This window comes from Agelaius phoeniceus, chromosome 8 (assembly GCF_051311805.1).
Source record: "Agelaius phoeniceus isolate bAgePho1 chromosome 8, bAgePho1.hap1, whole genome shotgun sequence".
Lineage (NCBI taxonomy): Eukaryota > Metazoa > Chordata > Aves > Passeriformes > Icteridae > Agelaius > Agelaius phoeniceus.
In genome coordinates this window covers 35,710,049-35,735,204 of record NC_135272.1, presented here as the reverse complement: position 1 = coordinate 35,735,204, position 25,156 = coordinate 35,710,049, and the positions used below count along the sequence as shown (strand labels likewise).

General features: G+C 46.3%; 1 protein-coding gene across 14 annotated transcripts in view; it reads left to right on the top strand.

Moving 5' to 3' along the window:
- The window catches only part of DOCK7 (dedicator of cytokinesis 7), a 95,885-nt gene extending 72,675 nt beyond the window's left edge, over nucleotides 1-23,210 (top strand). For 5 of the 14 annotated variants that reach the window (XM_077182612.1, XM_077182611.1, XM_054638060.2 and 2 more), the window contains 20 exons: nucleotides 579-761; nucleotides 1,161-1,296; nucleotides 2,280-2,376; nucleotides 2,814-2,831; nucleotides 4,642-4,738; nucleotides 5,430-5,564; nucleotides 6,192-6,344; nucleotides 6,820-6,978; nucleotides 7,237-7,337; nucleotides 8,108-8,300; nucleotides 8,778-8,921; nucleotides 9,683-9,814; nucleotides 10,397-10,411; nucleotides 15,574-15,699; nucleotides 16,544-16,633; nucleotides 17,440-17,676; nucleotides 19,228-19,371; nucleotides 20,154-20,260; nucleotides 21,205-21,372; nucleotides 22,671-23,210. In XM_077182612.1, coding sequence (XP_077038727.1) covers nucleotides 579-761; nucleotides 1,161-1,296; nucleotides 2,280-2,376; nucleotides 2,814-2,831; nucleotides 4,642-4,738; nucleotides 5,430-5,564; nucleotides 6,192-6,344; nucleotides 6,820-6,978; nucleotides 7,237-7,337; nucleotides 8,108-8,300; nucleotides 8,778-8,921; nucleotides 9,683-9,814; nucleotides 10,397-10,411; nucleotides 15,574-15,699; nucleotides 16,544-16,633; nucleotides 17,440-17,676; nucleotides 19,228-19,371; nucleotides 20,154-20,260; nucleotides 21,205-21,372; nucleotides 22,671-22,713 — 2,478 coding nt within the window. In that variant the 3' untranslated portion in view covers nucleotides 22,714-23,210. Of the gene's footprint in view, nucleotides 1-578; nucleotides 762-1,160; nucleotides 1,297-2,279; nucleotides 2,377-2,813; nucleotides 2,832-4,641; nucleotides 4,739-5,429; nucleotides 5,565-6,191; nucleotides 6,345-6,819; nucleotides 6,979-7,236; nucleotides 7,338-8,107; nucleotides 8,301-8,777; nucleotides 8,922-9,682; nucleotides 9,815-10,396; nucleotides 10,412-11,889; nucleotides 12,151-15,564; nucleotides 15,700-16,543; nucleotides 16,634-17,439; nucleotides 17,677-19,227; nucleotides 19,372-20,153; nucleotides 20,261-21,204; nucleotides 21,373-22,670 lie in introns of those variants that run through there. The other 9 variants (XM_077182613.1, XM_077182616.1, XM_054638059.2 and 6 more) reach the window with 4 other exon arrangements.
- Nucleotides 23,211-25,156: the final 1,946 nt, after the last annotated feature.

The following is a 25,156-nucleotide window of genomic DNA, read 5'->3' as shown; positions in this document are numbered from 1 at the left end:
ACCAGCAAATACCCAGCAGGCTCTGTGGGGACCCACATCAGTTTGTAGTTGGCTGTGCAGAGGGGCAACAAGGGGGACAAAGCACATTTGCATGTCGCTGTGTGTGTATCAGAGGGGCATAAGAAAATGCCAGGGAGGGGTAGGAATCAACAAACCTCAGAAAGTGGGAGAATTCTCTTTCCTGATAAAGAAGCAATCCTATAAAAGCTCTGTGAAGTGCAGTAGTCACTCTTGAGCCTTAAACCCTAAGAACAAATTCTACCCCAGGTAAATCCTACGTGGCTGAGGACAAGAAGGAGCCGTGTTCCCTGTTCTCTGCACAGAGAGGGAATCCTGATTCTGGTAGCAGGCAGACCCTCCCATTTCTGCCTTCTCTTGCCTTTACTCCAGGACCACAGCCCCTCCCCATTTTGCTGGGGTTTAGGTGCACTCTCAGTGAGACCCTGAGAGATGCATGAGATAACATGCAGCCCCTCTGCTTAACCCCTGAGCTGCTGAGGTTATTGCAGTTATCTCAAGGGATGAACCTCACTCTGTGGTGGTGGGAATGTGAAGCCCTGTCCTGACCTGTGTTTCAGAGTGGCAGGCAGCACTCCACCTTCTCAACAGAGTCCAGCCGCAGCCTCCTCATCTGCCTGCTGTGGGTGCTGAAGAACGCGGACGAGAGCGTCCTGCAGAAGTGGTTCACTGACCTGTCAGTGCTGCAGCTCAACCGCCTGCTGGACCTGCTCTATCTCTGTGTCTCCTGCTTTGAGTACAAGGTACTGCCCAGCTGGAACCTCCTGCAATCCCTCCCGGGCCCTGCCGAGGACCTTTAGCTCCCGCCCTTTACACGACTGCAGAAAGGCATTTCCTGCTCTCTCCAAAGTATTTCCTGTATTCACAATCCCAAGGCCAGGCTTTTCCCATGTTTACTTCCCAGCCATGTGAGTGTCTGTGCCTTGTTCCACTTCTCAAGCAGTTTGTGCTGCTTGTCCCTCATCTGGGAACTGCTGTAGTGCCACTTTGAAAAGAGAGTTTTCTGTAGCAATGCTGGAATTTGAGTGTATTAATCTGTATTCCTTTCTTACTGCATGTCTGTAGATATTTTGAGTTGTTAACTCCTAGCAAATATCCCAATTTGAAAAATCTTCCCTCATGGTTTTGTTTGGAACTTGCAGGGTAAGAAAGTGTTTGAAAGAATGAACAGTCTGACGTTTAAGAAGTCAAAAGACATGAGAGCCAAACTTGAAGAAGCAATTTTGGGCAGCATAGGGGCAAGGCAGGAAATGGTCCGAAGAAGTAGAGGACAGCTGGGTAAGTAAAGGAGTCCTCTGTGCCATCCCTTTTCTTCCAAAAGCTGCTCCTCCCATCCTCAACAATTATTTGCACCTATCTGTGGTGTAGGATACAAAGAGGCCACTAGGAAAGCTGTTTGCAGCATCCTTCCCTGGGTCTGCAAAATCTCCACACCTTTCCTAAATTGCAGGCACTTCATTTGCTACTTGATTGCCTTTTTAAGTAACATCACATCTCATTTGTGGGGTGTTCTTGCTTTATTTTTTTCCAGTGTAGCATCTTCTGAAGAGTCCTGGAAAACAAACTGCCTGATTTTGCTCTGACAGCTCTGAAAATGCCTGGGCATTTCTGCTGACTTAGGGAGACTTGAAGTAGCTGTAGTTGGACTAACAGGCTCCTTCTGATGATTTCTACTGTTTGTAAAACCCAGTAATTTTTAGGAACACCCAAAATTCAAAGGGTGGCCTAGGGTAAGGACAAGAATCAGAGCTGTGATTTTGTCTCCTGGTCTGCCACACGAGCCTGTCCTTGTGGGCTAAGGTGGAAAAGTAGTTTAGAGCCATAATTAAGGAATCACTTCAGAGATGGGAACCTTTATTTTTTTCTTAATGTGGCTGGATTACTTTTATTACTTGAAATTCCCCTGCCCTCCCAGCAATGAGAATAAAAGATTGTGAGGTGGAAAGGGGGGGTCTTGGCACCACCCTGAGAACATTCCCGGGTGCCAGTCAAGGACAGCAGTGTTGGAATGCTGAGGGTTGGCACACTCAGGCTCCTTGTGCAGTCCAAGGAAGGGACTCCTCTCACCAAGGAGTGCCTCAGCTGCCTCTCTGTGTCTCATGCCACTCAGCAGTGACAGAGTTAGGGCCATGTAAACATCCTGGGTGAGTGGCACAGAGCCTCAGGCTCTAGAAAATCATCTTTGTTGCCACCTGGAGCTGCTGCTCGTGCAGCTGAAGTGAGCATCAGCTGACTGCTGTTGTTTTGCTGTTTCCCTGCAGAGAGGAGCCCTTCTGGGAGTGCCTTTGGAAGTCAAGAGAACCTGAGATGGAGAAAGGATATGACTCACTGGCGGCAGAACACCGAGAAGCTTGACAAGTAACTCTGCCTTTTCCTTCTGCTCTACCCCTGTGCCAGGCCTGTGAGAGCAGGGTCCCCCTCCCCACAGAAGGTCACTGCCAGCTCAGGTTTGAGCCCTCAGATGCACAGGGCTGGCATTGCAAAAAAAAAAAGGCAAACAAATAGCTTTTACTCCAACACTGCCCTCCCCACTCTTTGCCTTTCTGCTGTCCCTTGCTTCCTTAGACTTCCAAATCAGATTTAAAGAGATTTATACGATCCATTACTGTCTTAAAACCCTGCCCTAAGCTGTAATTTAGAGGGAAGATCCATTAAGAGTTTCCACAGATAGCATTTATATCTCATGTCATATTTCCTTTATTCCATAAGAGCATTCTGGAGTTCTCAAAGCTCGCTTTCCTTTCCTGTCCTAATCCATCACTTTGATTGTTTTTCCACATGTGCTGTGCTTTTAGAAGCCACAAACCAGCCAGGTACTGTAGCATTGGTGTGCAGTTCTTACAAATTGCCATTTTGTACATCTGCAGACTCAATCATCACAGCATTGTTTGTGATGCTTGGCAGAACTTCTCAGTGTGTGTGTGCAACTGACTGGAATGAGCTCTTTTGGCTTATTACACCCATTTCCTTGAAAATTCCCTCTCTTGGTGTGGTTTAATCCAGAGAGCTTAGGAGTTGTGTTTGAGCTTTGCTGTGCACGTTTTCTGTCTCCTCAAATTGCAACTGTAGTCTCCATCCTCCCAGCAAAAGAATTGTTCCTTATCCTAGGGAAGCAACCTCAGCCCGAGGGAAGCTCTGAAGAAACGAGGAATGGGATCCTCAGAGCCCACATGGAGATCAGGCCAAATTTTATCCTTGCAGACATTGACTCTTCCTGGACTAGAAAGCAATTCTTCACAGCCTTTCATTGTTTTGTCCCACACAAAAATGTAATTTCTCCTTATGACAAGTGGTGGCTTTTTGTCCAAGGCTCCAGTCCTGTTGAGTCATTGGGAAAGCCAAATGACCAGGGTGTTTCACCCTGCTGATGAAGTGATGTAGATATAAATTCCAGAGTCACACCAGATTAGAATTTGGCCTGAAAGACTCAGCAGCTCACTGCCAGCAATGGGTCTGAGTCCTGTCCTTCCCAGAAGGACCTCGAGTACACATCTAACAGCTGTGGAATTCCTTGATGGTCAAAGGATGGTGTCTCACCTCACAAAATGAGCTGCTTAGATAAAATCAAACTCTCTAGAGCTGCTTTCTAACCCCTGCTTGCTGTGACTGGCTCTGCTGTGTCCTGTGTGTGTAGGTAGAGCCTGGCCCTTTGAAACCCCATAAACAAGACTTTTCACTCCAAAAGCTCTGCACAGCTGTCTTTTTGTGCAGATGGTATTATTTTATGGGGGATCAGGTTCCTGGAGATGTTGGGGGTGTGAGCCAGCTCCCAGAAGATGTGGAGTGTGGCAGGGAAGGGCTGCTGCAATACAGCTCCAAGAGCCAAATAATTTCTTCCTCTTTCTGTGTGTTTTTTCTGGGATTTTGGTCACCCTGCTGCTGGGATTTGGCCTGGCACGAGTCTGTCAGTGATGGCACCTGTGGCAGGGCAGGCCAGGGTTGTGCTCTTTGAGTACAGCCCTGGATCTGTGCCCAGTGCAGCTGGTGCCACTGGAAGGGGCTGGGTGTGCTGAATTCCTGGAGCCACAGGTGTGAGTGGGTGTCTGGACTCTGCAAGGCTTTCCAGGAAAACAAGTGCCTGGCATGGAACAGCACAACCTTGTCCTTCAGCTGAGAGAGGAAGTTGTGCTTCAGGGATTAAACACAGTGTAGCTTGGAGAGATAAGATTGCAGCCTGGCAGGCTGCAGTGTGCTGCTCCCAGGGGGAGTGCAGGTTCCCAGCTCGTGTAGCACCACCGTGTGTCCACAGCATAAAGCCACATGTCCTGTTCCTGGTTGTGCTGTCGCATGCCTAACGATGCTGCTGAGCCAGTTTGGAGTTGGACTGGGCTTCTAAACTGTTGTTGTGTTCCTGGGAGAGTAGTGAAGTGTCAGAGAGCAGTGTGAGCTCTCCAAGCATGATGAACGTGAAGCCTCTGTAAGTCTGTACTTGTAAAAAAACTGAGTTTTCCTTCCTGTCCTCTCAGGGGGTGCATTGAAATATCTTTGTGGTGTTGTCCAGTGATAAATATGCAAACTGTAACTGGGAGTTTCCTGCTAGTGAGAGAACATTTTTGACTGGAAAATATGTAGGTCTGTTCCTAAATCAGGAAGTAATTTTATTTCTTTGTTTTCTCTGATCAGGTCAAGGGCAGAGATAGAACACGAAGCACTCATCGACGGGAATCTTGCAACAGAAGCCAACCTGATAATTTTGGATACTCTAGAGATAGTTGTACAGGTGAGGCTGATAAGAAAATGGAGATGTAATGGCATTGCAGTCACCTGGCCAGGCAGCACTTGGTTAAACAGAACTGCCTCAGTGCTGAGAGAATTGTTCAGCTGCAGCAGCAAGGGGGTGATGCCTCTCCAAATCCCAGCCTGGAACAATCTGGTTTTACGTTGCAATATCTTCCTTTAGTCTTGAAATTGAAATTTGAAGAGTCTCCCTTCCTTGTAGTATAAGAAATAGTTATTCAGGAATGAATTGTAAAAATTTCCAAATCTTGCCCTATCCCAAACAGTTCCTCCAGTTTTTCCCCAAACCTGCCTCGAATCACTGGGATCCAGGTCAGCCTCCTGGGCCTGTACTCACTTTGTCCCCTGATTTCTGTACAGATGAACCTGGACACGGACTGGGAGCAGGCAGGACCATGCTTCCCAAATCCACCTCTGATCTGCTGAGAGACCCAGGAATCCCAAGGATTGTTCATGTGTTCCTCACCTGGGGGTTGCCTCAGAACGGGGCTATTTGGCAGGCCCAGCTAAGTGGGTCATTTCCCCACGCAAAGGGCTTTTGATCAGAGCTATTTGCACTCTCCCACGTGGACAGGCACACAGGAGGTTCATTTTTCTTGTGGAATCTTTGTTTCCCTTTTTCTCATGGAATCTTGTTTTCCCTGTTTCTCATGGAGTCCTGGTTTCCTTTGCAGACCGTGTCGGTGACGGAGTCCAAGGAGAGCATCCTCGGCGGGGTGCTCAAAGTGCTGCTGCACAGCATGGCCTGCAACCAAAGTGCCCTTTACCTCCAGCACTGCTTTGCCACACAGAGAGCTTTGGTCTCCAAGGTGAATCCCCTGTGGGGGCACAAATCCCCCCTGAGCAGCACTGAGGGAGGAAGGTGCTGTTCCTTCCTTTGTATGGGGCCACTTCCCCAAGCAATTATTATTTTGGGCAGTGTTAATTTTCAGGCAGCATAGCCAGGCCTGGTTTTCATGGGCAGTACCTGCATTTCTGCATTTTGGGCTTGGCTGCAGCAAAAAGTGCAGCTCACACACCATGGCTGGGATGTGAATTCCTGCTGGCTGGCACTGAGTGGGAAGAGGGGAGCTCTGCTCAGTGGGGGGAGCTCAAGGTACAGGTGGGGTTTAAGCTGGACAGATCTCACTTTAAATGGATGTTTCCCAGTTTCTGTAGGTGTGCAGGGAGAAGCTCAAAGTTTTAAGCCTGAGATTTTGGGAGTGATGTAAATCATTGTGAGGGTGTAGATGTAGGAGCAAGTTGGAGGGGAAGATAAAATGAGTTGCCTTCCAGTGCTGCCAGTTTTGCCTTACTGTAAAGTGATTGAAATGAGCATCCTTCCCCCAAAACAGAAGGGGTTGGGCTCCCTCTCATTGCAGTGCACCCTCACTGCTGCCTGTTTGTCTGAGTGCTCATTCCTGCCTGTTCCGATTTCCTCCCCTGCTGTTTTCCAGTTCCCTGAGCTGCTGTTTGAGGAGGAGACAGAGCAGTGTGCAGACCTGTGCCTGAGGCTCCTGAGGCACTGCAGCAGCAGCATTGGCCCCATCAGGTCCCACGCCAGTGCCTCCCTGTACCTCCTCATGAGGCAGAACTTCGAGATCGGGAATGTGAGTCCTGCTGCTCTCCCTGGCTTATTGCAGATAACGGGGCTGGGGCTGCTGGCTGTGGGTGCAGTCCCCCACAGAACTGGGGGGCACCCTGCTTCTGGCCAGGGCCTGGGAGGGGATTGACAGCAAAGATAATGGGATTAAAGTTTTTTAAAGGCTTGACCGAATCAAAACTAACTGGGATCAAGGATGTTTCATGAGAGGGTCATCCTGTTCAGAGTGTGTGAGAGGACACCATGTGCAAACAGACAACATTAATATTTTTGCAGGAGAACCTTTATCTGGAACTAAATAATCATCAGATTTTGATGTTTGGCTGCACCAGGTTGATTTTAATCACTGCTCTGAGACAGCCTTTCTTGCAAAACTTCAGTTTTCTTTCTCTGTCAGGTCAGGAGGAGGGTGCCATGAACAAAGCACTGCTATTGCACTGTCTCCAGGCTGCTGAAATACCATAACAACATCTCTGTTGCAGAACTTTGCCAGAGTGAAGATGCAGGTGACCATGTCCCTCTCATCCCTGGTGGGGACATCCCAGAACTTCAATGAAGAATTCCTGCGGCGTTCCCTCAAGACTATTCTGACATATGCTGAGGAGGATCTGGAACTTAGGGAGACAACATTTCCTGACCAGGTAAAAGACAGAAACCACAAGACATGCAATATGTAATTCATTAACAGGCTGTGCCTAAACCTCCATCTAGAACTGGAATTTGCTGGCGTTCCTGGAAAGGGTTTGGGTTTTGGTATTTTTAATCATCTAATCACATAAAACTCAGGCCTTTGATTAGTTCTGACAAGATGCAAAAATTCAGAGTGCGTGTGTTCCTCACATAACAATGTGTAGCTCAATTCCCAATGCCAGTTCCTTACAACAGCTTATTTTTCACAGGTCCAGGATTTAGTGTTCAACCTCCATATGATCCTGTCAGACACAGTTAAAATGAAGGAGCACCAGGAAGATCCAGAAATGCTGATTGACCTGATGTACAGGTAGAGTTGGCACTGTAGGGACAGGAGATGTCAGTGCTGCACGTGGGTTTGGGCTCAGATGCTGCACATTGGGGCACTTACAGGACTTGATTGTGGAGCAGGTTGGGTCTCACTGCTCACAGACCAATCTATGCCTGTCTGTTGTGTTTGACTGTGGTGCTGAGAGGTTTTGTTTGGCATTTGGGCAGCTTATCTTGGCTAAAAGGAGTTTTCATTCCCCAGCCACCCCTGGAAATCTCATCTTCCACCTGAGTAGGGAACTCTCCCTGCTTGCTTCAGGGATAGCTTGGGGGTCTTCCAGCACCTGCTTGCCCAAAAGGCTTTTTGGTGGTACATACAATGGTATCCATATGCAAAAGATATTCCAGAGCCAAGTTAAGCTCCCAAGTGCCAGATTTCATGGTGCTGTCTGCACAAACAGCCCTGAGGGCTTCTTAGTGGTCAGCAGAGGTTTTGTTGTAGGGAGCCAGGCAGGTGTGCTCTGATTGTGCCACACCTTTGGATTGCCACCAGTCTCAGGTGAAACATGGGCTTTGGGCAGGAGCTTCAGCATCACCCACTGCTCACCCACCACTAACTGGCTCAGAAATCTGTAGTTCAGGGTGGCTTCCCATCTCAACAGCTTCTTGTCTCAGGGATTTCCAGACAGCACCAAGGGGGTTGGTGTTTAAGCAGAAGCGACTAAACACAGTGTGAAAAAACCATGCTGAAGGGCTGTGCTGGTTCAGAAGGAAAGGACATGGAAGCACAGAGGTTTTGTCTCCCTTTAGGATTGCCAAGGGCTACCAGAATTCCCCTGACCTGAGGCTGACGTGGCTGCAGAACATGGCAGGGAAACATTCTGAGAGGAGCAACCACGCCGAGTCTGCCCAGTGCCTGGTGCACTCTGCAGCCCTGGTGGCCGAGTACCTGAGCATGCTGGAGGACAGGAAGTACCTCCCTGTGGGCTGTGTGACATTCCAGGTGGGCATCATCCTCTCTAAGGGCTTTTTGGGCTTTGCTGCTGAGCTACAAAGTGTTTCCATGTGCTGGGAGTTCTGTGCCTTCATCCTCAAACCATGCTCGCTGTTTGTTGCATGAATGAGATGCTGCTCTGTGAGGAAATGTGTATTTTATACAGATCCTCTACAAAAATAGATGTATTTTATATATACACTACAAAAATAGCAGTATTTTACATATATACTCTACAAAAATAGATGTATTTTATATATGCACTACAAAAATAGCAGTATTTTACATATATACTCTATAAACATAGAAAACCATATTTTACGTATATACTCCACAAAAATAGAAAGCTATATTTTATACATATACTCTACAAAAATAGAAAGCCACGTCTACAGAAATTCCAGGATTTGACTGCCTTTCAAAGTATTGAAAGTTGAGTGTTGTTTGAATTGAGTAAATATATTTTTATCTCTTGTGTCTCCCCAGAACATATCTTCCAATGTTTTGGAAGAGTCAGCAGTTTCTGATGACGTTGTGTCCCCAGATGAAGAAGGAATCTGTTCTGGGAAGTATTTTACAGAAGCTGGCCTGGTGGGATTGCTGGAACAGGCTGCAGCATCTTTCTCCATGGTAGAAGACTTTCATTTCTTTACCTCCCTTCTTCAGCAACCTCACACTGCTGGGCAGTAGGAAGGAAAATGTTTTCTCTCTTGAGTGTGTAATGCTATTGTAAATGCTTCATTTGCACAGAACAGTTGGAGTTTTAATTGTTTAAAACAGCCTGGTTTGCCCTCTGGAGTAAACCAAGGAGAAGGAGTGAATTAATTCCCATGGCACAACATGAAGTGTCATTCAGTGGGGTTAAGCACAAGTAGCAATAAATCCAGAGCAAAAACCTGGGGTTCCTGCTGAGCCCCTCTGTGCAGTGACTGCCCACAATAGGCTGGACCCATTCCAGGAGAGAGATCCTGAGCATCTTCCCAAGTCCATCTCTTCTGGGGTGCCAGAAGTGGATGCAGAAGTCAAACAGGCTGAAGATGTACTGAACAGAAAAAGCTGAAATGTGCACTTGAGCTTTTCCATATTTAATGCCCATAGGTTTGGTTAGGATTGTTTACTCCTGTGCCTGTGTCCATCCAAAATATCCCAGGATTGGTTATGTTAATGATCCTAATTACTGGCAGCAAGGTGTAATGCACCAGGCTCTTGATTTCAGGGGTAACTGAGGATTTTATTCCATTTATCTCTGGGTGCATTTCAAGAAATGAAGTGATTATCCCACAGTGGAGTCTCAGCCACCTTTTCATTTTGCAGTTTTATCATTTAAATGCTGTGTGTGTTATTCTGGCTGTTGAATTGATGGAGCAATCTGATGGGCCTTATTTTTGTAGGCTGGCATGTATGAAGCAGTTAATGAGGTTTACAAAGTCCTTATTCCTATTCATGAAGCCAACAGAGATGCCAAGAAGTTGTCTACTATTCATGGTAAACTGCAGGAAGCATTCAGCAAGATTGTTCACCAGGTAATGGTTTGAATTTTCAACTGCAGGGTGAATTGTGAAGAAACTTCAAATGCTCAGTGTAAGGAAAATGAAAAACCATTATTCAGATTCCAGAGAATTGTCAAATGATGATCCACAGTAAATACAAGGATCATTAACAGGTTTTTTTTTTCCTGGAATTTAATACAAGAGAACATCATAAACCAAGATTTGTTGTAACTTCAGAACTATCCAAGACTTAAAAATTCCAGTTGACCCTTTCAGATGTTCTTTTAAACTGTATTTTGCATGCTGGGAAAACCCACTGTACCTTGCCTTTAGCCTGGTAGGTAACATCCAGAAATGCTGGGGGGTTTATTTGTTTGTTCATGTGGTGGTTAAAGAATTGAAGGAACCTTTCCAAACTTGGATGGTGCAAAAGCCACCAGCTTAATTAAGGGCTGTGAGGGCCTGGCTGTGCTGGGCCAGAGGAGGCTGCTTTGGCTGTATGATGACTTAGAACCATTGAAACCATTGCAGGCTTATTGCTGGTCATGTTTTGGCCTTTGAAACTCTTTTTTTTTTGGTTTCTGTGACATGCCCTTTTTACTTTTTATCACACAGAGTACTGGCTGGGAGGTAGGTAACTCCATCTTAGTTAGCAAAGAACACTAATTGAGTTTCCAGATGACTCACGCCAACGCTTGCCCACATGTGCTAGCTGTGGGTGTTTCTGTTGCTGTCTGCTGTTTAAAACAATTCATTAACCAAAGAAATCCCAATAAACTGTGGTTGTAGTAGGAATTTCTTCATAAGCAGCTGTAGGTAGTGCATGGATGCTGACGTGTTCCACTAATGAGGTTCTTTGGTGAATGAGCCACTGTATCATCACTAGTTTGTTTTTATAATTTGTTTATATTTCTTTCCATCAGCATTGACACAGAAAATCATCCCTCCATACCATATTTTCACCCCACCCACAGGGGTCGATTTAAGCACCAATGCTCAGAGGTACCAAACACAAACCTGGTTTGCTGCAGGTGCACCTTTGATCTCAGAGGAGAAACTGCTTCCTTCTGTTCTCAGTCAATTTATGCAGGGGTTTATCTGGCAGTAAAAGGGCTCAGTTGTGTTAACTGGGGCCAGTTTTGCTGCCTGGGTTTTTGAGGAAGCTGTGTGCTCACAGTTCTGCAACACACACCATGAGAACCACGCTTTTGGGTTAAAAATGGACAAAGCAATTGAATGATCTGCAGGGCCACTTTGACTCCAGCCCTAGTCCAGCTGGCACAGTGGGTGCATGAGCATGGAGAAGTCTCAAAAAGCACTAAAAAGCTCTGTGAATATGATGTTCTTTGTTTAGGCTTCATCTTTTCAGCTTATTTTTGCTTTTCTATGGATCAGGCAACTCATTTTGGGCCACCTCCCTCCAGGTTTCCACCACACATTTACTGAACCAAGGCTGAGACAAAAAAACCTTTGGTGTTGTGGGACATAATTAAGGCTGGTGATGTCTGAATGTCAGCTTCAATTCCAGCCTGGCAAAAAAATGGAAATTGAGCAGCTTAAAAACCTTGACACTTCAGGGCTGGCCCTGGAAATCATCCCTTTGTCCCCATGGAAGGTCCAGGCAGACATAGCCCAGCAGAGAACCTGTGCTAGGTGTGGAAATGATGTAAATGTGTTCAAGCCAACAAGGCCTGTGAGCATCTGTTTTATTATTCTGCCCCTAAATCGACCCCTGGAGAGACTCCTGCCATTGGTTATGATTCTAACACCACTTGGTCATGTTTTACTGCATGGTAAAAGACACCGTGGGTTCAGCTCTCGTCTGTCATCGTGCTCCTTCATTGCCACACTTTTTCTGACCTTTGTGCTTTGTAGCTTTCAGGTTTGTTGCATGTTTTGCCCTTTTTTCCCCCTCCCCTTATTTTAAATATTTTAATGGATGCTCACCCCCCCCCCTTTTTTTTTTTTTAATTTTAAAATTTATTTGCTGCCAATTTGCTGCTTGTTTGTTTTATGGAATTTCCCTAATTAAATACTTTCTGTTTTCTCCTCTATCGCCCTGGTTGCTGACCCTCCTCCCCACTCTTACTATTGTCTGTTGTGGTAAGTTCCTACTTGTGGAATTTTTTTTCCCTTTCTCTGCCCCTTTTCCCCCACCTCCCCTGTTTGTTTTTGGTTTGTTTTGGTTTTTGTTTTTTTTTTTTGTTTTACACTGTGGAACCCCCAATTTCATTTTAGCAAAGAGCTATGCCAACAGCAGCACCCCCCTCATGGCACAAGGAATGTGGTGTTGCCAACTACAAGCATTGCAGTGTCCTGGGGCTGGCACCAGAGCATTCCTGAGCTCTCCTTAAACACACCAACTGGTGGGCTTGGTGTGCTTATTCATGGAATAATTGTTGAATTCATTCTATTTGTTTGCTTTCCAATGAGGAAAATTAAGAAAAAAAACCTTTTCATGCTGTGCCACAAGAATTTAAAAACTCTTTTTAAGCTGTGCATGGGGAGGTTGCCAGTGGATAACAGGGCTCCAGGAGCTGATTCTTTCCCAAAAAATCAATATTGGAAGACTTGGAGTAGTTGGCAACACTGTAAAGGACCTTGGGTTAAAATTGAGCAGGAAAATAACAGTGCTGGGTTTGGTAAAGATGGGTTGGATTCCATATTTTGAAGAAATTGCTTTGTTCCTGCACCCTTCAGGCAGCTGCTGCTGTCCTGGAGGAGGAAGCAATGATCCCTCTTGCATCTGATTTATCTTTTATTTCCCCCCAAATCTTGTTGGCAAAGCTTTTTGTGTGCGTGCAAGAGATAACCCCAAAACTTTATTCCCAGCAATATTTGGAAAGGTATTTACCATGCATAATAACAAATCATGAACCTTCATAAGTCATGGTGGCTGTTACCTGCTCTGCCAGTTGTGTGATGGCTATTCAGTGTTCACCTTCATTCTCTTCTCCTCCCAAAATCCTATTATTTTTTGATAAAATAATAGGAGATATGATGCTTTTAATAATTCCTCCCTCATATCTGCATTTTTAGCTCTTGCCAGAAACAAGACCACCGAGCATTTAATGATTTGTTCAGTTTTCCCTGCTGTGGCTGGGAAGTGGTTTGGTGTTGGCTGAGTTTGAGATGCCGGTACAGAGCCATCCCCTGTCCCCAGTGCCAGGCATGGGGCTGATCCCAGGGAAGTGGCAGCTCCTGAATATCCCTGGCAGGCCTGGAGTGGTCTGGAAGTGTTTCCCCAAAGGCCTTTGCTCCCATTCCCTTGCCTCCAGGCGCAGATTCCCAACATGAGTCACATCAGGGGCTGGCAGTGCTCCTCCCTGCTGCCTCTGGGGTCCCTTTAACTGGGATCCAGCATCTGGATTTAGCAGGGAGAGCCAGAGCAGCGTGGGGATGAGCTGGGGGCTGACCTCACACAGGGACAGGGAATCTCACCAGGCTTCCCTGCAGCCCTGCCACTCCTGGGGCTCCCCAGTGCCCCAAAACTCTTATTTTATGCATTTAGAAAATGCCAGTGGGACTCCTCAGGGATTTATGCTGATCAGCAGACAGCATTCTCTTCCTCCCTTATCATTTTTACCCTGCCTGTAAAAAGGAGCTGCCTGGGCAGGTGTCCATGGCAAAAACTCACTTGTAGGGATCTGGTTCTGCAAATGCTTCCCACCCTGGAAACCCCTGGCCCAGGAGGAAGGAAAAAGCTCATGAATTAGAAATCAGTGTGTCCTCAACCACCCAGTGCCAGGGCTGGGGCAGGATCCCACAAACTTTGGCTCTGGGGAGCTGATCCATGTGGCAGCTCCCCCCAGGCAGACACGGAGTCATGGAATGGTTTGGGTTGGAAAGGACCTTAAAGAGATCAGGTTCCAACCCCACCTTGCCCCAGGTGCTGCCTTGGGAAGGACTGGAGCCCTGGAGTCAGAGCCTTCTGTCTGTGACAGTGAGATGGAAGCTGGAAATGCTGAATATTGAGGGATTTTAATGTGGATAATGTTATCCAAAACTGTGGCTTTGAAAAGGTAGTGATGAGGAAAAAAGGGTTCAGTAGCTCAGTCCTGCATGGATCCAGAGGGATGGGCACTGGACAGAGGCAGGGAGTCCAGGGAAATGGCAACATCCAGTGAAACAGCAGCAGCTCTGCAGCTGGAGTTCCCACCCTGGAGGGCTCCTGGGGTCCTGTGGTGTGCTGAAAGCTCTGGGGGTTTCAGTGGGGCTGCAGAAGAGCCCCTCTCTGCAGGAGGATTCCCAGAGGGACAGGCCCTAGAGCAGGGTCCAGGGAGCCCTGGTGTTGCTTTTTTGGGATGAGGGCTGCTACTCACCCCAGGTGCCTCCAGGAGGGCAGAGCTCAGCTCTGAAGTGGAAGTTTTTGGCCCTCAGGCACCTCCAGGGGGATGCTCCAGAGTTTCCTCCAGCCAGGAGAAGTGGCCATGCCAGTGATTTTTGCAGTCTGGAGTTTGCCTGAAGGGTTTTTTTTTATTTTAGTTTGGCTTATTTATCCTCTTTGCCTTCCATAGATCGTGTTCAGCATCACCACAAGAGATCAGTTTTGCCATAGCAAAATACTAAAATAAAACCTGGCAGCCAGGACACCTGTAAGGGCTGTTTGAAGCCAAACCCTAACCCAGCTCAGGGACCCTGAGTGTCCTTAACTGCATCACACTTTGTCACGAGAGTAAAGGTGAACATTTTGGACTTTCTTGCTGAAAGGCATCCCTGGTTTGTGCATGCAGCGTGAGTTCTTTAACACAAGCAAGGTGTGTTTAATTTTTAAAGCATTTTTCTTCTCTCTCTCTCTCTCTCTCTCTTTTAATCAGATTTTCTCCGTTGCCTTTCCAGCAAAAAATCTTTCTTGTTTCTCTCCTTTTGTTGCGTTTCGGGGCCAAATTCACCACTGGCTCCCCTGGAAGCAGGTACATGGCACAGGATTGCATCTGCTTTCACCAGGAGTGACTTTGGCCCTCTCTCCTAGGCAGTTCCTAGAGAGTGTAACACCTCCCAGCTGGAATGCTGGTTCAAAAGCACTTGTGTGTGTGTGTGTGAGTGAACTGGACATTGACTTGGGCCCAACCCTGCAATTCCTGGAGGGTGGATTTGGGGGGAATCCATGCTGGGTGATTCCAGGGGTGTCTGACCCCTGCAGGGTCTCTGCACAGGCTTTGGAGAGCCTCAGATAATTATCTCAACAAAGGGATTTATTTGCCTTTGGCCGCCTCTCAGAGACATCTGATGCTTCTTAAGCTGAAAGAGAATAGATTTAGGTGGGATATTGGGAAGGAATTGTTCCCTGTGAGGATGGTGAGTCTCCAGTTCCCAGAGCAGCTGTGGCTGCCCCTGGGTCCCTGAAAGTGTCCCAGGCCAGGCTGGACAGGGCTTGGAGCAACCTGGGATACTGGGAGATGTCCCTGCCCATGGCAGGGGTGGCACTGGATGGGCTTTGAGGCCCCTCCCAACCCAAACCATTCCATAAATTCCATGCTGGCACCTCCAGGCTCCTCCTGGGTTGGGAGAAGTCATTGCAGGGTTGGGCTGATGGTCATAACTGATCCATAGAATTACATGTTAGTTTATAATTCCATTGTGGTGTTTGCTGCTAAATGCATCCATGCTGAGTTCCAGGTGTGGTTTGTTTTTTTTTTTCTTTCCCTTCTTTCTTTCTAATATTTTTCTCTTGTTTTATAATTTCTTTTCATTTTTGCATAAATTCAGGAGCCTGCCTGCAGCCGTGCTTGGGGGTGTGCGTGTCTCCACCCTGAAATAACCTCTTGTTTCTCCATCCCTAGGATGGAAAGAGGATGTTTGGCACCTACTTCCGAGTTGGTTTTTATGGAACCAAGTTTGGAGACCTGGATGAGCAAGAGTTTGTTTACAAGGAGCCTGCAATAACCAAGCTGGCTGAAATCTCCCATCGGCTGGAGGTGAGAGGGTTTCACTGGGAGTTTACCTTCATCATCAGTTATTTCACAGGAGCAGCCCCTCAGAAAAGCAGTTTGGGTGTCTGAGAGCTGGGCTGGTGTCCCCTGCCCTCCTGCTGGTGCCACCTCTGTGGGAGGAGAGGAATTCCCTGATCAGAGGCTCTCCCTGAAAATTTGTGGAGTTCCCATTATCTTTCTACTCCAGTAAGGTCTTCCTAAGGCATAGACTGAATCTTTAGTCTCTTCTTTATCTTCTGGTTTCTCCAAGATGTCTCTGTGGTCCATAAATTCTGCATTCCAGATGTCCAACCTCACTCAACAGTCCATCTCTCTCTCCCAGCCTTTGTTCATTGAAGCGCAGCAGAGTTGGTTTAACAAAACTTAAAGCTCCATTAATTTTCCCAGGCTGTGCTGCCACAAAAGTAGGTTATGACAACGTTGCTAAATGATGGCTGAGAGTAATTTAGGAATATCACAGTATTTATAATTTATATATATATAGGTTATGATTAAAACAGTTAATCTAAATGTTAATTAAAATAAATAACTGAAATTCAGACATTCTATTTCCAGCACCAGTGAATCCTGAACTGACCCATTTTAGTTGCACACAGACACAAAACAAACCCAAATGCCTTGTTCAGAACCAGGCACTGTTGGAAGGCTCTCCTGCTTTCCAGGGCTTGTTTTTTCCCATTACCCTGGAATGTGACTGTTGGAATTCTCCTGGGTTCAGCAGGTCACATTCTGTCAAAGGCATGTGGAGCTGCCCTGAATGGTGCCTTTGCCCTCCAGCCCTCACCAGGGCTGCATTTGATGGGTTTTTTTCCTTTCTCCTTGTTTTTAGGGGTTTTATGGAGAACGGTTTGGGGAAGATGTGCTGGAAGTGATCAAGGACTCAAACCCTGTGGACAAATGTAAACTTGATCCCAACAAGGTAAGGGCACAAGTGCAGGTGTGGAGATAGAACAGGTCCTGAATGGGTGAAAATGCAAGTGGGACAAATTCTGCCCTGAATTTCACCACGTGGGCAACAAAATCCATGTACTGAGCATCTTGCAGCTGCTTGGGAGGGGAGTTTGGGAAAATAATTCCAGCAAGGGATGCAGGATTGGCCATTCCCTTCCCTGGCCTGGTAGTGGTGGGTGGGAACGGAGGAGGTGAAAGGACAGAGGCTGTACTGGCCTTGCTGTGCTGGGTGCAAGGCAGGAGGGGCTGTGCCATTCCCTGGCTTTTGTGCAGCTGCAGCATTTTGTCACCTTTGTGCCACGTCCTTTCAGAGTAGCAGAAAGAGCAGGAGCAGGCCTGGGAAACAGGGCAGGGCATGACCTGCAAGGAAGGGTTTAGGTTGGGTACTGGGGAGAAATTCATTGTTAGGTGGTGAGGCCCTGGCACAGGGTGCCCAGAGAAGCTGGGGCTGCCCCTGGATCCCTGGAAGTGTTGGAGCAGGTTGGAGCCCCCTGGTTTAGGGGAAGGTGTCCCTGCCTGTGGCAGGAGTGGGCTGGATGGGCTTTGAGCTCCCTCCCACACAAGGCATTGCATGATTCCATGATGTGAGAGGCATGAGAAGGGAAGGACAGCGAGCTGTGCTTTCCCAGCCCACAAACTGGCAGCAGCACCTGCGTCCCTCTGGTCTGAGTGGGATTTCTGAAGGCAGAGCCCAGCCCCAGTTGGTGCAGTGGTGTTGGGAGGACACAGCTCCAGCTGGGCCAGCCCAGCTGAGGAGCACATTCCCTGCTGCAGGCCTACATCCAGATCACCTACGTGGAGCCCTACTTCGACACGTACGAGATGAAGGACAGGATCACCTACTTTGACAAGAACTACAACCTGCGGCGCTTCATGTACTGCACGCCCTTCACGCTGGACGGCCGCGCCCACGGCGACCTGCACGAGCAGTTCAAGCGCAAGACCATCCTCACCACCTCCCACGCCTTCCCCTACATCAAAACCAGGATCAACGTCATCCACAAGGAGGAGGTGAGGCCGCAGCCGGGTGGGCAGTGGGGCCTGGTGGTGCAGGAGGCTCCTCCAGCTCCCTTCCAGCTGGCCTTAGGAGCTCAGTGTGGGAATGTCCTTCACTCGGGGGCACCAAATGGGGGGTGCTGTTCACAGGGGTCCCAGGATGAGGGAAGAGATGAGAACCTTGACTCCATGTTTCAGAAGGTTGATTTATTATTTTATGATGTATATTATATTAAAAGAAAATTATATACTAAAAGAATAGAGGAAAAGATTTCATCAGAAGGCTAGCAAGGTATAGAAAGGAATGGAATGATAATAAAATCTTGTACTGCTTACAGCTTCAACACAGGTGGCTGTCATTGGTCATCAAGTAAAAACAATTTCACATGCTGGGTAAACAATTTTTTAAATCACATTCTAAAGCAGCAAAACATGGAGAAGCTGCAGTTTCTCAGCTTCTCAGGAGAAAAGATCTTAACAAAAAAAATTTTCATGAAATATGTCCGTGACAGCTTAGGAGTTCCTAGGGAATTCTCCCTGTTGCCATTCGACCCAAAGTAGGCCCAGACTGATTCAGGGATGTGTCTGCCCCACCACCTCCACACCAGGGAGGGGTGCTTGAAGAGCTCTGCAGGCCGGGCTGGGTTGGTGCTGGAGCAGCCTGGTCCAGGGAAGGTGTCCTGCCCATGGTAGGGGTGGGATGGGATGAGCTCTGAGGGCCCTTCCCACCCAACCATTCCATGATTCTGTGATAATGGAGGTTTGGTAATTTTCCAAGGATCAGGTGTGGTCACTGGGACACAGTGAGCAGTGACCCAAAGGGACACAAGTGCCACTCAGAAACATCTCAGACAGCTCTGGGGTGCCCAGAAACACAGCTAAAAATCAAACTTTTTTGTTTGTTTGTTTTTGTTTTTGTTAAGGTTGGGATTAAATGTGTGAGATGGTATTTTTTTGTTTGGATTTGGATGTTTACTAGTTTTTAATTGAAATTATAGTTTTATAAATGGTGAGTTTTATAGTATTTTAATAAATTAAAAATGGAGTTGTATTTTTTTAATAAAGTTTCTTAAGGATAAATTGTTTAATTAAGAAATTATATTGAAATTATTTTTATTTTTAATTTAATAATTAATTATTTTGAGTTTGTAATGTGGATTCTTTATTTAATTGTATAATATTTTAATTTTTGAAGAAGGTGAGGAAGGATTAGTTTTTGTTTTATATATATATTATTTTTATATATAACAAAATTTCTATTTATATATTGTTTTATATATATTTTAAATTTTTGAATTCTAAGTTTTTTATGTGCTATTATATAATTTTATTTAAATTATATATTTATAATCTTAGTTGTATTATTTAATTTTGGAAGCTTTCTTTATGGTTTTAGGTCGAATGTAATGTTCTCTTGGGGGTTAGTGCCTGTCAGCATAGAAAGTCTGAAATTCTCAGTAAGCAGGGTTCCAACACCACCCCACTGTGGCCTGGGTGTTGCTGAAGGTCTGTGCCTGGTTCCCAAGCTCAGCCATAACAAAAATCCTCTTCTGGCTTCTTGCTTAGATCATTTTGACCCCCATCGAGGTCGCCATCGAGGACATGCAGAAGAAAACCCAGGAATTGGCTTTTGCCACCCACCAAGACCCTGCAGACCCCAAGATGCTGCAGATGGTGCTGCAGGGATCAGTAGGTACCACAGTGAATCAGGTGAGGATCACTGTCCCAGCTGGGCTCTGGCAGTGCACAGCCTTGGGCCTTGTTTCTCAATTCCCCTGGAATTTGCTCAGTCTGTGGGATGTGTTTAGGGTCACTTAGGGTAGGTCTAGGCCAGCTGTTCCCAGTGATTTTGCTATTTGAGTAAGAGTCTTGAAAATGTGGAAGGAAACTGGGAAGAAACATCCCTCCCTCAGTTACTGCTCCTTCCTGGCACTTGCAGCAGTTTCTGCCTGCTCCTCTTCCCTAAACTTTCCCTTTGTTAGCCAGGCTCTGCAGGATTGTGTCCTGCTGTGGATTTTCAACAAAATGGAAAGCAGTGCAGAAAAACTGAGGAAAAGCTGAAGGAGCCTGAGTAAAGCACAGTGCACAATCTGGAAAAAAATCAGCTGGAGTTCTGAGTGCTGGGTTGAGTTTGTGGTGCTGGCAAACACTCCCTGGCTTCCATCTGCATTGTTTAAACTTTGCCTCAGTTGTGAGTTGAGCAAACTTTGTCAGGAGTCCTTATAAAGGAAAACAAATGGAGAATCTGTGCAGTTTCTCACACTGTTTTCCAAAAGCAGAGTTTTAAATAAAACAAAGCAAGGCCTAAAGGCGACTCGGTTGTCACTGAGGTTGGTGATTTACACCAGATTTCCCAGCTGCAGCTCTTCAGGATGCTTTGTGTAAGGAAATGTTGTGTTTTGTGGATGTCTTCTATGTGGCTGAACTTTCTCCAGTGATTGGATGTGACAGACAGTTCCCAGAAGCTCACTGTGCCCCTTCTTCTCCTAAAGGGACCATTAGAAGTTGCACAAGTTTTCTTGTCTGAAATCCCCAATGATCCAAAGCTCTTCAGACACCACAACAAACTCCGCCTCTGCTTCAAGGACTTCACCAAAAGGTATGGATGGGAAGGGTCCCCAGGGCACTGCCAGCTGCAGAGGCTGCTGCCACCCCAGCAGGGCCAGTGCAGTGACCCAGGGCTGTCCTGCTGTCCCTCCACCTGCCAGCTTCCATGTGCAGCTCCTTCCTCACCCGCCCAGCCCTTCCCTCTTGGTGCTGCTGCTCCCTGGCTTCGTGGCCCTTGCTGTTCAGCAGGGAGGAATTGATCCCAGCTCAGCTGTGAAATGTCCCAGAAAAATCACAACAGGCCAGAGCTCCCAGCCTGGCAGGGTCAGCTGGAATTGCTGGACTGGCCAGGAGATGAAATTTCCTTCTGAAGTGAATTTCTCCAAGCAGAGTGGAGGGATGCTGGCACAATTCCCTGGAGAAATGTGCTGGCTGCTCTACTTTCCTTGAGTCATGCAAACTGCAGCATCTTTTACAGCACCAAAACATTTTTAAAACCACCAAAATAATTGAAATGAAAAAGCTGTGAGCAAATAGATCCAGTGGAAGCATAGCTTTCCCTTGTGAAATAAATGGATTTACTGATACAGTTGTTTTCCTACCCTTTATTTAAATTACATCTTTGCAAGCAGAAGAGTTCTTGATGAACATCCCAGGCTGCTGTTTGTTAATCTCTCCTGACTCTAGTCATCTTTAAATCCTCTGGGACTGGAAGTGGCTCTGTGGAAATTAGCTTTTCATTTCTCTTCAGAGAGGATAAATGTAAGTGGAGGGTAAATGACAATAAAAAAGGAGTTGTCACTCTGGAAATGGGAGCTGTGACACCCTCTCCTTGCCCCTGGACACCAGGTGGTTCAGCTGAGCCCTGATGACCAAAAGACAGGACAAAGGGAGATCCCAGAGGGACAGAGTGGCTGTGTTTGTACTGTTGGATGAACAGACCTGCAGCAAGGGGCTGTTTCTGCGTGCCCAGCTCTCAGAGGGTTTGTGTTGCAGGTGTGAGGATGCCCTGAGGAAGAACAAGAGCCTGATCGGGCCGGACCAGAAGGAATATCAGCGGGAGCTGGAGCGCAACTACCACCGGCTCAAGGAGGCCCTGCAGCCCCTGATCAACAGGAAGATCCCACAGCTCTACAAGGCAGTGCTGCCTGTCACGTGCCACAGGTGCATATTTGGGGTTCCTCTCGGGGCACAGGGTGTGAAACTGAGGGCTCTCAGCTTCCCGGGATCCTGCGCCATCCGTTTGTTTTCAGTCCTGGCTCTCCTGGCTGAGCCCATCCCTGTTCCCTTCTGTCCCTCCTGAGAGCACATTCCCTTCCCAGCAGCTGTGGTAGGTGGTGTTTGCAATGTTCCTTTTGTTCCTCAGCTAGGACAGTTGGTTTTTTGTTTGTTTCCATCCTGCATCCCATTCCTTTTAGATGCAAAACCACCCTCAGCGTGGCAGGAGTTTATTCCCAATGAAAATGGGATCAGGCGCTCCAGGACAGGGGGAATTGTTGGTGCTGGAAGACCAGGGAGCTGGAGATTGGGTTTGTGTGAGACAGGACATAAAAATCCCAGTGGGAATCACAGGATCACAGAAGGGTTTGGGTTGGAAAGATCTGAAACACCATCCAGTCCCACCCCTGCCATGGGCACCTTCTGCCAGAGCAGGCTGCTCCCACCTGGTCTGGAAAGATTCCAGGGTTGGGGTGACCAAACCCTCCATGTGCAGCTGATGGATGAGCAGGGGGATTTGGGGTACAGCCACTTTCCAGCCAGGCTGTGGCTCTCAGAACAGGGCCAGGAGTGGTTCCCAGCAGGAATCTGTGACCCCCTTGGCAGCAGGGCAAGGCTGGATGTTCCTGGAGCTGAACTCAGGGGGTTTCTGGCTGGGAGTGCTGCAGGAAGGTCCCTTCCCTCTCTGCCCAGCTTTGGGATGCTGCAGCTCTCCCCAGCTCTGTGTCCCAGCTGTTCCCTGGCAAATTTTCCTGACTGGCATGGTGGGAATACCAGAGCTTCCCTCCCCACCCAGCCAGGCACCCTACAAGTGCTTTTGGTGTGGTAATTATTGTCTGATCAGATAATCAGCCTAATACAGGTATGACATAAAATATCCTGAAAATCATAGAATATCCTGAGTTGGAAGGATCCCACAAGGATCACTGAGTCCAACTCCAAGCATTCCTGGCAAATTCCACTTTAGGGATGTGTTTGAAAGATTTAAATAAGGTTTCAGTTGTGCAGGTGTTTGTGCTGCTTCTGTGTGTACACAGGAATTAAACTTTCTGTCAGTGCTCTGGATGATACAAACCCAAACCCAAATCCTTGGAAAAGCAATGAGTTTTAATGCCAGTGGATTTAATTTTTGTTGTAACCAGCTCTAGGAAATACTGGAAATCAATTCAGAGTCATTCATCTGGTGAGGCTTCTTATTTCACCATGGAAAATCTGAGCTCATCATTGTATTTTCTCTCCCTCAGAGACTCCTTCAGCAGGATGAGCCTTCGCAAAATGGAAATCTAAACGAGTTAAAAACCAAAATAAAAAAAAAAAAAGCACTTAAAAATTTAAGGTTTTGAAAAGAAAAAGAGCCTTGTTATCAGCGCTGGGAATCAAAGAAGTTTTATTGTGAAATAAAACTTGGACTTCATCCTGGACATCCCACACACCTCTTCCTCCATCAAAGTGTTCAGTGGCCAAAAAATCATTCTGAAATGTCAAATGTAGACTTCTCAATGTTTGAAAAGAAAAAAAACCCATCATGGCAGTGGTATCCAGAGTATTGGTGATGAGCTGTAAAGTTACCTGTTTTTTAAGGCATTTTTATGACTCAAAGGTACACTAAACGCATTTACCTTTATTTATAGCATTACCTAATGTTAAATTTATTTTACTTTTAGTTCCTATATTTAATTTATATTAGGACCATACGCAAATGCATTTTGGAAGTTTTTAATGTAGTGATGATGCTGATGGTTATTTTGATGGTACTATTAAATATGTGAATGTTTACACTTTAATTCCCTGTGCATTGGACTTCAGGGCTCAGCATCCTTGGGGAAAAGGTTCAGAGCAAGGTAAGTCATGGTAACATTAATTAACAGAGTGCTGATTGTTTGTTATCCCTGTTCTTTTGCTGCAAACAAAAAAAACCCCAATAATTCCACCTCTAGCCAGCAGCAGATGGAGGCACAGCTTGGTACCCCTTCACCTCCTTCAGTCCAGCAGGGGAAGTTTCAGCTTCACTTGTGTGTGTGTTCATGGACATCTCCACCAGCTGGGAGGTCCCAGCATCTCCTCACCCCTGGGATTAGCAGTGTCCATGCAACTAAACTCATTTTATGTCATTTTTTAATTATAGCCTAATTTCACAGGGCAAAAAACCCTAAAATGGTGTCACAGTTTAAAAGGGTACAAAGCATTCTTTGCATTGCTGTTTATATGAAGAAAGATGTTTTACAGCAGATATTTTGGGGTCTAACACTGCACTTTGAGGAAACATCAGATTTGGAGCTGAGTCCACAACTCCTAAATCTTGTCCTTAATATTTTTCCTCTCTGTGGTGAACAAAGTCCCCTGGAAGAAGTGGTGTGTGATTAAACACAGTTATTCTCTCCATAAATACCTAAATATGCATAAAAAACCAGATATACACACAAAACCTAAATTTGATAAACATACTCTTTATATAAAAAATAGAAGGAAAAATGGGTTTATACTTGAAGTGCCCCCTTCTGCAGCAGCACTGAAGTTTAGGGTGGGGAGGGTCTTTTTTCCCTTCCTGATATTTATTTTAGGTTATTGGAGACTTCTCCCATGCTCTCCTATCCCAGCAGCTGCACAGTTGGGATGCTTTGTGTGCCAGGCTCTGCAAGGTTCCCTGGACAGAATAATCCTGAATTGGTTCTGTGTCACACCTGCATGGAGTTCTCTGCAGAAGGAAAACTCCAAGCTTTTCATGGATATTCCAAAGCTCTTGCAAAGCTCAGGGGTGCTGACAAGGCCTTGGAGGTGCTACAGGAGTCAGGGAAATCTCAGAATAGAAAATTATAAGGAAGGAGGGAAGGGCTTTGGAAGAGATTTACAGGAAGAGGCATTAAAAATATTTACACAGTGCAAACAAATCCCAGGAGCCATGAAAGGATGAAACTTTAATTTACAGCAGTTCTGCTCCAGGACAGGAGTTACAAGCAACAAGTTCAGGGGGGTGGCAAGTGGTGCTTGAGTGAATATCCCAAAAATCCACCCCCAGTCCCTCTCCCTGTGCCAGAGGAGGGGTTTTCATTCAGCATCTTCCAGCTAAGGCTGTTTTCTCTTCAGCTGCCACAAAGAATCTCCTCCCAGGCTGTGCTGGGATGATGGAAGGCAGCTGGGTCTTCCTGACATCCTATTTTGGTGTAAATAATGGTATTTTGTTTCCTTGGAACATTCCTGCTGCTGCAGTTGAGTGAAAAAGATGAAGTCTTGCACCAGGTGTGGAAAAATAAACTTTCATTTGCAGGCTGAAATTCAGCAAAGCCTAAAAAAATGCATTCTGTAATGGGATTGGGCTGCCCTTGCAAGGTAAGATTACTGATATTTTTGTAATGTAGCTTTTTTCTGGGTTAAGATTCTGAAATTATTTATTATTATGGTGCAATGCTTTGGAAAAGGGAAAGTGTATTTTGTTATTGCAGATTTTTTTTTATGCTGCAAAATCAAGGCCTGTACAACATTCAGAGGTCAAACCTAACATGGAAAATACACTAAAAGAGATTTTTCCTGACTTAACCTCCATGTTTATACAACATTATAATAAAAGATAGTAAAAATTAAGTATTGCAGAATTAACTAGGCAGAGGTTTTTAGGGGTCTTCCTGTAAATAAATTAATTTGTAGTGGAAAAAGGTGAAATATATCCAGGGCATGCTCAAAGCCTGCAGTGACATTTGGTGTCATTCCATCCATCCTAGGACAGACTGAACAA